At 59.2% G+C, this 13,293-nt stretch overlaps 1 protein-coding gene across 1 annotated transcript in view; it reads left to right on the plus strand.

Moving 5' to 3' along the window:
- The window catches only part of BAI1 (brain-specific angiogenesis inhibitor 1), a 64,267-nt gene that overhangs the window by 36,281 nt on the left and 14,693 nt on the right, over positions 1 to 13,293 (plus strand). The window contains exons 17-23 of the mRNA XM_006830851.1: positions 1 to 142; positions 5,078 to 5,181; positions 7,447 to 7,549; positions 8,306 to 8,456; positions 9,179 to 9,248; positions 9,981 to 10,047; positions 10,859 to 10,944. Coding sequence (XP_006830914.1) covers positions 1 to 142; positions 5,078 to 5,181; positions 7,447 to 7,549; positions 8,306 to 8,456; positions 9,179 to 9,248; positions 9,981 to 10,047; positions 10,859 to 10,944 — 723 coding nt within the window. The remainder of the gene's footprint in view (positions 143 to 5,077; positions 5,182 to 7,446; positions 7,550 to 8,305; positions 8,457 to 9,178; positions 9,249 to 9,980; positions 10,048 to 10,858; positions 10,945 to 13,293) is intronic.

The following is a 13,293-nucleotide window of genomic DNA, read 5'->3' on the forward strand; positions in this document are numbered from 1 at the left end:
CCCCTCCCCCTCCGCCCCCCCGCAGCTCGGGCCCTGGTCGTGGCGCGGCTGCCGCACGGTGCCCCTCGACGCCCTCCGGACGCGCTGCCTCTGTGACCGGCTCTCCACCTTCGCCATCTTAGCCCAGCTCAGCGCCGACGCGGTGAGACACCGCGCGGGCGGTCGCGACAGGGGCCCGCCGGCGGGAGGGCGCAAGGTCGGGCGGGCGGCGGGGGCGGCAGGAACGATCGCCTGCGGTCACCGGTACGAGGAGGGGTCTGGGCCGCCGAGTGGACCCTTCTTGAATCGGAGGGGTCGGTGAGCTTGGCAGCTTCCCAGGACCGGCCGCAGGGACCGGAATCCCAGACCTCCGGAGAGGGTGGGTGGGAGCCGGTTGAACGATGTGGAGTTAGGGGACGGGCTTGGGACCCCGCGGAGTGACTGCCGGTTGTGTCCTGGCTCCCCGCCACCAGCCAGCCTCACTCCCCTCGCGCCTGTGACCATTGGAGAGACTTGGTCCGCGGGGGCAGTGAGGCTGGGCTCTGGGACCTGGACGACAGCATGTTGGGCCACCGTCCTGTCACTTGCTCTGTGACCCCTCAGCTGGCCGTGGCTTAGTCTCTGCCGGGTCCACTGGGGGGAAGGAGTTGAGAAGGTGACAGCTTTCCCCGGAGCTGGACTGGGGAGGGCCCGTGTCCCCAGGTAGGGGCCCCTTGAGGCCCAGGCTGCTGGGCCTGGCTTAGGTCCACCCTCCCCAGAAAGGCCCCATCGTCTCAGGGGCCTCGTTTCTGTTCCCGTGATTCTTGTGGGGGCTGTCGGTTTCTATGGCAATGGCACCGTGGGCCAGCAAACTGCCTGGGGCTCTAGATGTCGGACTTGACCCACTGGGGCTGTAGGCTCCCTTGTCCATGGCTCCAGGAAAACCTGGGGCTGGGGAGGCTCCCATGGACCCACGAAGGAGGGAAGAGCCAGAGCTCTTCTCTCACCGAGTCCCTCGGCCCTCGGCTCAGAGCTGAAGTGGGGTCTACACAGGCAGCAGGTAGGGACGACAGACTGAGGAGCTGTAGCCACTGGACCTGCAAACACACTAGTGTGTTTTGGGGGTGCTTGGCCCTGGTTTTGCAGAGGCTGGGGAACTCTGCTCTGCCCCCTGGGGCCGGTGGGACACTGCTCCAGGCCTCTGCAGACACTCAGAGGAACCTCACTGGAGTACAGTCCTGGGCTTGTCCCACCTGGCTGAGCCCCCAGAGGCCTAACTAGGGTTCTCCCAATAAGAAGAGCAGGCCTTAGCCAGGTGCAGCTGACGTTGGGAAGTAGCAGGGCATAGATGTTGTATCTGTGAAGGGTTTGCTTGGCTGGGGAAGTCGGGGCTTGCCACACCTGCCGCACCCTCAAAGGCAGGAGAAGACTGAGCTGAGGCTGTGGGCTTCCCTGTCTGCAAGGGAGGTGGTAATCATGGTAACTGGTCTTGTCTGCCCCTCCCCCAAGGGAGTGGGGGTGGGGTGGGCTCAGCGCAGGGTCCGGAAGAAGGCTGGCTGGCAGCAGCGATTGTGTGGCCTCTGGCAGAAGAACCTTGCTCTTAGAGCACATCTAGGGCACGCACCCTTAGCCCTCTCCCCTCCTGGGGATAACTTGCAGACAAGTTCTCTGGGAGATTTGGAGTGGGGCTCTGAGGGGCTGGAGCTCACTGGGAGAAGTTTTCCCAGAAGAGTGGAGGAAAGAAGCTGGAGGGCCTGCGGGGTAAGAGAGGGGATCAGGAAAAGGTAAGGTCCAGGGGCTGCCCGCTAGGCTTGGCTTAGGGCCAGAGCTTGGTGTTCATCCCAAGGGCAGTGGGGGGCCATGGTGGAGACTGGAGTGAGGGCTAGCAGTGGGCAAGCGAGATGGGGTTCTGCAGAGGTCCCAGGTGTGAAGGCCAGAGTGGCCAGCAGGCATGGAGGAGGGCAGAGGCCAGCAGGGCTGGGCACAAGGAACACTGTGTGTTTCTGCCCCGTGGGGGCCAGATGAGTGCATTGGGGCCACAGTGCGGGTGTGGATTAGAATAACTGCAGGGTGCCCTGCAGGTATGGAGTGAACCTCAAGGACCTAGAATTCAGACAAGGGCCCAGGAGAGGATGCTATCTAGGGTGAGGGGTGTAGAGCGAGGGAGAGAGACCCAGACAGGTGGGGTGCTGATCCGCTGGGCTGTTGCCAAGATCTCGGGAAGCTTGTATGACCTCTAGGTCACACCAGTCTTGGGGACATGGTGGAGGCGAAACTGGTGGTATGTTTCACAGTGGTGTGTTTACCCTCCTGTAAGAACAGTTGTTACTGTTTCTGTGCAGTGCTGAAACTATTCCCAGTTTGACCAAGGTCAGGACTCCGTGAGTGATGGATCTGGGCTCAGCCTGGGACCAGGATCTGGGCTCAGGTGTAACCAGGGCCTGGGCTCAGAAAGTTATTGGGATAAGGGTTCAGTGTGTAACCAAGGTTAAGACTCAGTGTGTGACCAGGATCAGGGTTCAGCATGTGATTAGGATCTGGGCTCAGGGTGTAAATAAGGTCAGGGCTTCAAATATTACTAGGGTCAGGACTTACAGAGTATTTTGGGGATCAAGGCTCATTGTGTGATCTAGGCCAGGGCTCAGTGTGTGAAAAGGATCAAGGCTCAGCATGTGACCAGGATCTGGACTCAGGGTGTGACCAGGGCCAGGGCTCAGATAGTTACTGGGATCAAGGCTCAGTGTGTGACCAGGATCAGGGCTCAACCTATGACCAGAGTCAGGACTCAGCTCGTGACTAAGATCTAGGCTCTGTGTGGCCAGGATCTGGGCACAGGTTGTAACCAGGTCCAGGGCTCAGAGTGTTGTTGGGATTAGGGCTCAGTGTGTGACCTGGCTCAGGGCTCAGTCTTGCACATTTGGGAGTCTAGATAGTGTTGAAGTAGTGATGGGGTTGTAGTTGGCACTTAAGGAAAGAGTTAGGCTTTTGGGGTGGGGGGGCTTAGGGTGTGTCGAGGGCCCGGGAGAAGACTGGAGACTCATGCAGTGAAAGCAGACCGACAGTAACTAGGCAACAAGCAAGGGTTGGCATGGGGGCTGGGTGGAGTGCTCTAGAGTGGATCAGGAGAGGCTGGGGCAGAGAGATGAGGAGCTGGTTCAGATTGGGTGGTCGGGCATCTAACCTGAAAGAAGAGTCACCTCCACCCCTTGTGAAGGTCAGGGAAGAGCATCGAGCAAGGAGAGCCAGCTTGTGCAAAGGCCCAGGGTGGCTCAGGCTGGCCTGGTGCTGTCTGTACTCACCCTTACCCCGGAGGTCTCCAGTCCAGCCTGGCATCCCTGACACCTTGCCTTTCTGCCAGCTCGGACTGCCAGGAGTAACGGATGAGCCAGGTGGAGGAGGAGGGAGCAGGCAGGCAGGCCGTGGCTAGACTGCCAGACCTAATGAGTACAGACGGAGGCAGATGGCACGAGGTCAGGGCAGGAACCGCCCGGAGCAGGTGTGAGCCACTTGCCCAGCCGTCTGTGACCCGGGTACTTGACTGGCTGTGGACTGGGGTCAGTGTCCTGGAGATGGTTGCTGGGGTCCTCCTCATCTCCTCCGTCAGTCCTGGGTCAGTTTCTCTGTTGGTAAAACTGTGAATTGATAGGTTCTGGGACTCCAGTTCCCTCCCCTCCTCAGAGCCTCATACCCTTCGAGGACACGGTGGGATGGCCCCACTTGACATGCATTGGCAGGGCTAACAAAGCATGGTGTGGACAGCTGGGGCAGCGTTTGCAGGCAAGGCCACCCTGTCTACAAAGCCCCAACAGCTTCGGCTAGTCTAGGGCCTCCTGGGAGGACATGGGGTCCTTGTCATAGGGACCAGCCATAGGTCAGGAGGGCGGTTCGAGTAAAAGCCTATGACCTCATGTCTCATCTTGACCTGGGGTGGGGATGGAAGAGCTCAGAGGGGGAAGGAAGAGGAGAGCCGGAGGGGACAGACAGGTAGAAGATGGTGGGTGGGCCGAGTGAGGCCCTCACGTGGCATGGACCCTTGTCAGTGGGTACTCAGCGACCACTCTGATCTGGGAACAGAGGTGGTCAGACCCTTGGTGAGACCGGAGCCCAGGGTGCTGGTGGCCAGTGAGGGAGGAGATGTCATGAGGGTGCAGAACTGGGAAAGTGTGACTGTCCCCAGGTACCCCTCCCCTGGGGGGTAATATAGCAGCCCTGATGACTCCACTTCACCCATGGGATCTGGGGCCCAGGGTTAGTAACCATGTCTGAGGTCACCTCATGAAGTTAGGGTCAAGCCAGTCCTCAGATGGGGACTCGGTATTTGAACTGGACTCTCTGGTCAATACCAGACCTGGCAGCATCACAGGACACTGAGCAGCATTGCAGCTGCAGGACCAGGTGGTCACTCCAGCAGTAACACGCAGAGAGGCCTGGGAGTCAGGGAGGGCTTCCTGGAGGAGGAGGGGCAGGAACAGATGCATGTGGATGGGAGCCCAGTGCAGGTACATGATGCTGTTGAAGGGATACAAGCAGCGGTGTCAGGGAGAGCTGACCCTGAGGGCCAAGCTCAGAGCAGGGATGGGGATGGAGGCATTGAGGGGGTGAGCTGCCCCACCTGAGGAGTCAGCTAGCATCTGCAGGACTGGTCCATGGAGTGTCAGGCGGGGCCAGCCCCTAAAAAGCCTCTCCAGACTTCCCCAGAGCCGCTGGCTGGAGACGAGGCTCAGGGCAGTCTCCCCATGATCCTGCCTGCATGTGCAGCGACACAGTGTGGGCCGGTGACATGGGGCATGATTCTGTCTGTGGGTGAGAGTCCCATCAGCAAGCACTCATCGGTGCTCCAAATGGAGGTGGGGTGAGGGAAGAGGGTTTGGAGGGACAGTGCAAAGGCCCCAAAGTGGGACAGGGAGGGCAACTTTGCATAAGGGCCTGGCCCGGGGAAGGGGTGCCGAAGCCGACTGGGGGTGCAGGTGCGAGAGGCTCTGAGGGGTGGGAGGAAGTGCAGAACTACTGGGCACGAGGTTGGGTGCACCGTGTTGGGAGACTGGGGGTAGCAGATGGGGGTGGCCTGAGTGGGTTGGCCCCTGACCTGCACTCTCCCTGTCCGCGGTGGGACCTGCAGACCATGGAGAAGGTGGCTGTGCCGTCGGTGGCCCTCATCGTGGGCTGTGGAGTATCTTCACTCACCCTTCTCATGCTCATCATCATCTATGTCTCCGTGTGGAGGTGGGTGCCGGGACACGGGTCCCTTCTTCCTTATCACCTGTCCTACTCCTGCCCGGTGCTGACTACCTCTCCCACAACCACCTGGCAGTCACATGATGCTGACGAGTGGGGGCATACAGATACAGGGGCAGGGTGAACACGGGCCCCTGCCCAATGAGCAAGTGTTCCCCGTGGGTGCCAGCTCATAGTCTTTGCCCCAAAAGCTGAACTCACTACAGTGTGCCCTCTGGCGGCCACACAAGGAGGTGCAGTGGAGTGGGACACTGTGACACACAGCACTTCCTGAGCCCTGGGTCTCGGCCCATGCACCCTTAACCCCAAGGCTGCCCACGAAGGAGCTCCCTGTCCCTCTAACTGGGCTCCGGAAGGTGACTGACGGGGTGGGGAGGTGGGGAGGCAGGCGGGCAGAGCCCTGTCTGAGCCAGTGGGTGTGTGTTTGTGTGTCAGAATGAGTGCCCAGCCTCATGGGACAGCATGTGTTCCTGCGTGTGAGATTGTGCACATGTGACTGTGGTGTGTCCCATCTCCCTACCGCTTGTGCCCAGTTCAGTGGCCCCTGGGACACAGCTTGGGACAGCAAGGGCAAATTCAAGGTCACCCTGTCAGGGCACTGATCTGCCAGGACCAAGCCCAGACTCCTGGTGTACCTGAATGGACTTGCTACCATCACTTGCTGCCCGGCTGCCCGGATGATCAGAATTGACGACTTGCTGCTCCCAGCGCTTGGGCGAGAGGTCGATGATCCTGGCTGGGGGAGGTGTGGTTTCCCATGCCCAGGAACACATTCACCCTCTTGTCTTTCCTGATGGCAGAGGCACCAGAAGGCAGTGGTTCAAGCTCCGAAATTCCAGGATCAGTGCCCAACTGCCAAAACAGACAGGGGTACCACTGCTGGGTGAAAGCCAAGAGTGGGCAGAAAGTGGAACCCGGGAGCAAGCTGTGTCCAAAGGGTGTAGTGAGAGGGAGTGGGCATGCACGATGAAGATGCCCTCTCTAAGGATGACCCATCCCAACAGGAGGGGACAACTGTACTCAGTGAACCCTTCCCCCCACCCCCCGTGCTCTCCTGGTACCCGAATGTATGCCCCCGACTGTATGCCGTGATTTGGTATGTGGTAGAGGAGAGGTGATGGTGGTGGTTGTGATGGTGATGGTGGTGGTGATGGGAGTGTAGATGTTCGTGGGGACAGTGGTGAAGGTGATTGTGATGATGCCAAGAGGTGATAGAGGTGGTGACAGTAGTGGTGATGAAGATGGTGGTCGTGATGACAGTGATGTTGCTGATGGTGGTGGATGTGATAGTGCTGAAGGTGGTGATAGAGGTATTGGTGGTGGTGGTGATGATAGAGGTGTTGAAGATATGATAGAGGTGTTGGAGGGGATGATAGAGATGTTGGTGTTGGAGGTGGTGCTGATGAGAGAGATGTTGGAGGTGACAATGGTGATGATAGAGGTGTTGGAGGTGATGATGGTGATGATAGAGGTGTTGGTGATGGTGGTGGTGATAGAGTTGTTGGAATTATGATAGAGGTGTTGGAGGTGATGATAGAGGTGTTGGTGGTGATGGTGATGATGATAGAGGTGTTGGTGTTGGTGGTGGTGATGATAGAGGTGTTGAAGATATGATAGAGGTGTTGGAGGTGGTGATGGAGGTGTTGGAGGTGGTGATGGAGGTGTTAGAGGTGGTGATGGAGGTGTTGGAGGTGATGATAGAGGTGTTAGTGGTGGTGGTGGTGGTGATAGAGGTGTTGGTGTTGGTGGTGGTGATGATGTTGGTGTTGGTGGTGGTGATGATAGAGGTGTTGAAGATATGATAGAGGTGTTGGAGGTGTTGGAGGTGGTGATAGAGGTGTTGGTGTTGGTGGTGATGATAGAGGTGTTGGTGGTGGTGATGATACAGGTGTTGAAGATATGATAGAGGTGTTGGAGGTGGTGATGATGGTGGTGATAGAGATGTTGGAGGTGGTGGAGGTGATGACAGAGATGTTGGAGGTGGTGGTGGTGATAGGGGTGTTGGAATTATGATAGAGGTGTTGGTGTTGGACGTGGTGATACAGGTGATGATAGAGGTGTTGGAGGCGGTGCTGTGCTGGTGAATGAGGCATTGCAGGTGGTGATGGAGTGATGATGGTAGTGGTGATGATGACCATGAGTGACGTCATGGAGGGTTTGGGGCACAGGTCTTGGTGCTGTGACCGCAGGCTCTTGGTTCCTTCGAAGACGAAGTCCAAGGAGTGCTAACCACGAGCCACCATCCTCACACAGGTACATCCGCTCGGAGCGCTCTGTCATCCTCATCAACTTCTGCCTGTCCATCATCTCCTCCAATGCCCTCATCCTCATTGGGCAGACCCAGACCCGCAACAAGGTAGTCGATTTATTGGCCTCCATGGGTGCCCAATGTCCCTGTGGGCTGGGGTGGATCCTTGACAGGGACTCGGTACTGATGGGGGACTCTGGTCAGGAGGAGGCTGACCCTTCCCCCTCAGGCTGTTGCAGACCCTGGCTCAGTGGGACAAGGGGACTTGGAGTCCCCAAGTCTCTGAATGAGTGGCCTGTAAAGTCAGCCTGCACCAGCTCCTTTGGCCCCCATGGAGGGGGACAGGAGCCCACCATCCTGAGACTGCCTATGCTGTGCAGGGATTTTTCTCCTGAGCTCTGGTGCCCTGCTGCCCAGACTCCCATGCCCACCTATCCCTGCCTCCCCACTCCCACCCCACCAGCCTTTGAATGTGGCAGGATGTGACATGGCCCCAGGCCAGTGTTCCTTGAGGTGCCCATATCGTGTCCCCACTCCGGCTGCCCTGTCCCCCCAGCCTCCATGACATGGGGCTGAAGGAGGGCAGAGGATGACAGCTGGGGACAGGGCCTTCCCTGGGTGTGTGGGGTGGGGGGCAGGGTGGGAGTGTGGCCTGGAGCTGGGCTTGCCCTCTCTTGGCCCAGGCTTACTGCCTGGATGGATTTCCCCTGTTGGGTGGGCTCCTCAGCCTGGCGTCTGAGGATGGTGGGGTAAGGTGTCTGTCTCTGGCAGTCATGGCCAGGGCCCTGGTCACTTCCGGCTGGGCTCCTGGGGTGGGCGTGGGGCCAGGAATACGTGTCCAGCCCTCACCCGCTGCCTGTCCAGGTGGCGTGCACACTGGTGGCTGCCTTTCTGCACTTCTTCTTCCTGTCCTCATTTTGCTGGGTACTCACGGAAGCCTGGCAGTCCTACATGGCCGTGACCGGCCGCCTCCGGCACCGCCTCGTCCGCAAGCGTTTCCTGTGCCTGGGCTGGGGTGAGCAGCGGGCTGGCGGGGCAGCTTGTCCCAGCCACTTGCAATCCCTTCCCCACCCTGTCCTTGCCCCACCTCCTGCCCCCAGCCATGGCACATCCCTCTGGCCTCCCCCTCTGCATGGTTGGGCACAAGAAAAATCACAGGACGCTTGTCACATGGGGAAGACAGGGGAACAGCGAATCTGCCTTAGTGAATGTGCTGCTGTGATGCTGGAAACGATACCACAGTGGGCAGGCCTCTGAGGAGCTTCCAGACATAGAGAGACTAGGAAGAAATGCCTGGCAATCGCCTGAAAGTCAGGCAGTGAAAGGAAGCCTTATGGGTCACAGTGGACCACTGGTCAGTGGAGTGCTGAAAGAGGAGCCCACTGGCTGGAGGGCAGTCAGGATACACAGTGGCCACAGCCTTAGGCTCAGATTCTGAACAAGGCATGAGCACCTCACCCTCACGTTACATTATCCATGAGGTCACCACGTCAGAGCCCAGTCGAGAGCATGCCCGTGTCGTGTCTGGGAGGCACTTCTGCCAAAGAACAAACCCTTGTCACCTGACTTTCCTATCTGGCTGGCGTCTACTGGTCTCACTTGCCCAATCTGCAGTGACCCCTCCGGTCCTCTTCTTGTCCAAGCCCTCCCTCCCTCATCCACGTCTCTCATACTCGGGACCTCCCTGTCCTCGGGGGTGCTGGGGGACTGATACCATTTTTTCTGACCCTCCGGCAGGCCTCCCTGCGTTGGTTGTGGCCATCTCTGTGGGATTCACCAAGGCCAGAGGGTACAGCACGATGAACTAGTGAGTGCCCCGCCCCGCCCCACCCCACACAGCCTCCCTCACCCCCACCTCACAGCTGGGGCAGCTGGGGCTCCGTAGCTCCTGGTATTGGAACCATCCGAGCTTCTGGCTTGTCCACAAAGCCATGATGGGCCTCTGAGCTTCCCCACCATGATCCGGCTCAATCCCCAGTGGACAGTAGGTGTGGACGGTAGGTGCAGATAACATCACTAAGGCCCTCGGGCCAACCGGCTCCAAGTCCTGGGGCCTTGAGTGTTGAGCCAAGGAACCTATGGTGGTTTATCCTCAAGAGTGAGATTTCAAGGGCTGGGGAAGGTCAGGACAGGGGCGAGGGGCAGGCACGTGGCTGATGAAGGCTAAGTGGGAGGGGACATAGGTGAGGACAAGTTAAAGAAGCCCCCATGGGGTGAGTGTAGGAGGGGCACACGACCATCCCCAGAACAGGAGAAGGGGTAACCAGCCTATTGGGTGGGGCATGATGAAATGGGTTCTGAAGGAGAAAGACAAGTTTGTTAATAGGTAGCCTGTGTACAGGCAGATGAGCCTTCCTGGGCTTGAGGGTCCCATGGGCCCTTGTGGGTGGGGATTGTGAGACTAGAGGTCTCAGGCCAGGGGTAGGAAAGGGCCCTTCATCCTCCCTCTGCCCCTCTGGCCCCACTTGGTTTGAGGAGCCCAGTACCCCAGTGTTTGTGGAGTGGGGGCTCCCAAACTAACCAGCCTGTCCCTCCCCAGCTGCTGGCTCTCTCTGGAGGGGGGCCTGTTATATGCCTTCGTGGGACCTGCAGCGGCCGTAGTACTGGTAGGACTTGACCCCCAGTCCCCACTGAGCCCTCACCTCTCGGAGCCCCCCTGCTGGGGCCCCGCTTTGGGTCCGCACCTCCTGTTCTTAGAAGCACAGCCGTGGGTGTCAGCCTCACCCAGTAGGAGCCCCGTATGGGTGTGCGGAGTCATGATTGTGTGAGGGTGGTGGTGGAGGGGTGAAGCAGCAGGGAGCTGGCAGGTTAGCCCTGGGTTACCGCCCCCCGACTTGCTCTGTGGTTCCCCCTCTGTTCTTCCTCACCTGTCTGCTTGAGGCAGGAGCAGACAGCCCCACGTGTAGATGGGTCTGAAGAGCCCAGAGAAAGCTCTGAGGACAGGACAGGGAGTCGTGGAGATCCTAGACCCTTCCTTCTTCCCGACCCTCACCCCCACTCTGTGCTCTGGAATTTCTGAACTTCCAGAACCTTCTCCCAGCAGGACACTCTCGTGGAGGAGCGCCCATGCTTAGTGGGGCTCAGGACAGAACCCTGCTGGTGGGCAGTATCTGGCGGCCTCCCTCCTTCCCTCTCTCCCCAGCCCAGTGCCTTTATTCCTCGAAGGTGCCTCTGCCTTGAAGGCTCGTGCCACGCATGTTAATGTCCCTGCCGCCAACCAGAGCCATTGTGAGGGAACCCCTTCCCCAGTAGCTCCCCAACACTCCGTTCCCAGGGTGCACTGGGAGGGTGGAGATGCCTGAGCCAGTGGAACTTCCCTAAAATGGGATCATGCAGGCTTGAGTCATATGACCTTCGGCCCAGGAGCTCCTGGGGCAGGTGGGACGGCATACAGCTGACCCCCCCTGTGCCTGGCAGGTGAACATGGTCATCGGGATCCTCGTGTTCAACAGGCTTGTGTCCAAAGACGGTATCACCGACAAGAAGCTGAAGGAGCGGGCAGGGTAGGGCGAGTGGCCGCGCCCCCTGAGTGGGAACCGACCTGGGGCTCATCTCTGTGCCTGCCTCTCTGGGTCTCAGTTTCCCCACATGGCCTTGTTAGGTCCTCAGAACCGGCATGCCTGCTCCCAGAGACCCTGCCCCGGACCAAGACCATGGGATGGGAGGTGGTCACGTCCAGGCATGCCCACTGTGAGGTCCTGCAGCACAGTGACCATGCTGACCTTGTGTTGCATGGCCCCGAGCAAGGACACCATCTCTCTACGTGACAGGCTGAGTGGCCCCCACAGAGGGGGCAGTGCCCTGGCCGAGGGGTCAGTGGGCAGGGACGAGTGGGGGTGCCTGACTCTTCAGGTCACCCCCAGGGAGAGCCGAAGTCATTCCGGCAGTGCAGGGAAGCTTCAGGTTGGCCCCTCTGTCCTGCCCACCCCTCTGGCCTCTTCCCCTGCTATTGCTCTGTGTGTGTCTCCCCTGGTGTGCCCCCAGGACCTCCACCCAACCCCTCTGTGCCTCTGTCTCTGTCTCTGTCTCTGGCTCCTTCTCACCCCTAAATAGAAGCTCAGGAAGCCTTCCCCATGGGTCCCCAGTGGGTTCCTGCCCAGCTGACCTGGGGGCGTGGCTCTGAAGGACAGGGTCCAAGTTCTCCTCCCAACCCTGGGCTTCTGTTCTGTGACATGGACGTGGGCCTCAAAAACTGTCTACTTAATGGTCTAGCACTGGGCCAAGCCAGCAGGGCCCCAGGACCACTGTCTCTCACCTCCACAGCACATGGGTGTGCGCCTCCCCACTGTGGGTGGGTGCTGTGGCGTGCCCCCACCTGCTGCTTTTTTGTTAGCTCCCTTGTCTCACAGCCCAGCTGACAGGGTGTAGAGAGTTTCAGAGCTGGTGATTCAGGGATCCAAGCCTGGTCCCTGGCTGTCCTGGTGTGTGCAGTGGGCTGGACCCCAACTGCCCCCATGTGGACAAGGAGGCGCAGCACACACAGGTCCGTGCTCATGCCGCATGTACACTCATCCACGTGCATAAGTGCGTGCTCACACAAACAAGCACACATGTGTACACTCACACGGACCTGCAGGCACCCAGCTGCCAGGCCAGTCCTAACTCCTGGAGCAGCTGGCAGACCCGGGGCTGGGTCAGACAGCCTGGTTCCCAGGAGCTGGACTATCTGTGGAATCTACCTTGGACAGCGTCCCATCCTTCGGTGTAGAACCACGGTGGTCCTGCCTTGCACACCCCAGCACACGTGACCCCAGGCACTCGGTCATCAGTAGGGTCCCCACTTGGCCTTGGGACTGGCCCTGGGTGGGGTTCGTTTGGCTCTTTCATTTTGCCCCCACCCCTTGGTTTTGTTTCAGTCTTTTGACTTCACTTGCAGTCCGCTGCCCGAGCCCCCCTTTGGGCCCACCCTCAAATGTACCCGGTGTGGAATTATCTCTGCAGCCGACGTCAGCGCAGACATCACCAGTAACGCCATGTTAGTGCCTCCGCGCCCTCCCCACCCTGCCTTCTAGCTCCTCAGTCTGCGTGTCTGCTCTGAGTTTTCCTCTATCTCTCCCTCCTCCCAGGCAGCCCTGCCCGGCCCCCCAGGCTCCCCTCTCACCAGGGCCTTGGCACCCAGGATGTGGGGCAGGCAGGACATTTGGTCATGTCAGGCCCTGGGCAGCTATGACTGCGGTCTCTATGTGGCTGAGGTCAGGCTGGGCCATGCGTGGGGGTTGCCACCTGGGGTCAGGCTGGGCTATGTGTCCAGGTTACCATGGGTCAGACTGGGCCATTTGGGCTTGGTTGTGTCCTCCCAGCGCCCACCCTTGTATCCAGTGCACAACGTCTTTCCGCTGAGGCTCAGGGTCAGTGACTGGTGGGAGGGGTCCCATGTGAGGCTTTACCACAGGTGGCCTGTTATGTGAGGTGAAGCCAGGGCCCCAGATGTGTTGTGTGTATGAGTTTGTGTGAGTGAATGTGCAAGTGTATTGTGGGTGAGGGGCATGTGCACATGGGAGCGCACGTGTGTAGGAGTGTTGTGTGAGGGTATGTGCACATGGGAGCGCACGTGTGTGTGTAGCAGTGTTGTGTGAGGGCATGTGCACATGGGAGCGCACGTGTGTGTGTAGGAGTGTTGTGTGAGGGTATGTGCACATGGGAGCGCACGTGTGTGTGTAGGAGTGTTGTGTGTGAGGGCATGTGCACATGGGAGCGCACATGTGTGTGTAGGAGTGTTGTGTGAGGGCATGTGCACATGGGAGCGCACATGTGTGTGTAGGAGTGTTGTGTGAGGGCATGTGCACATGGGAGCGCACGTGTGTGTGTAGGAATGTTGTGTGAGGGTATGTGCACGTGCGAGCACGTGTGTG

This window comes from Chrysochloris asiatica, unplaced genomic scaffold (assembly GCF_000296735.1).
Source record: "Chrysochloris asiatica unplaced genomic scaffold, ChrAsi1.0 scaffold00001, whole genome shotgun sequence".
Taxonomy (NCBI): domain Eukaryota; kingdom Metazoa; phylum Chordata; class Mammalia; order Afrosoricida; family Chrysochloridae; genus Chrysochloris; species Chrysochloris asiatica.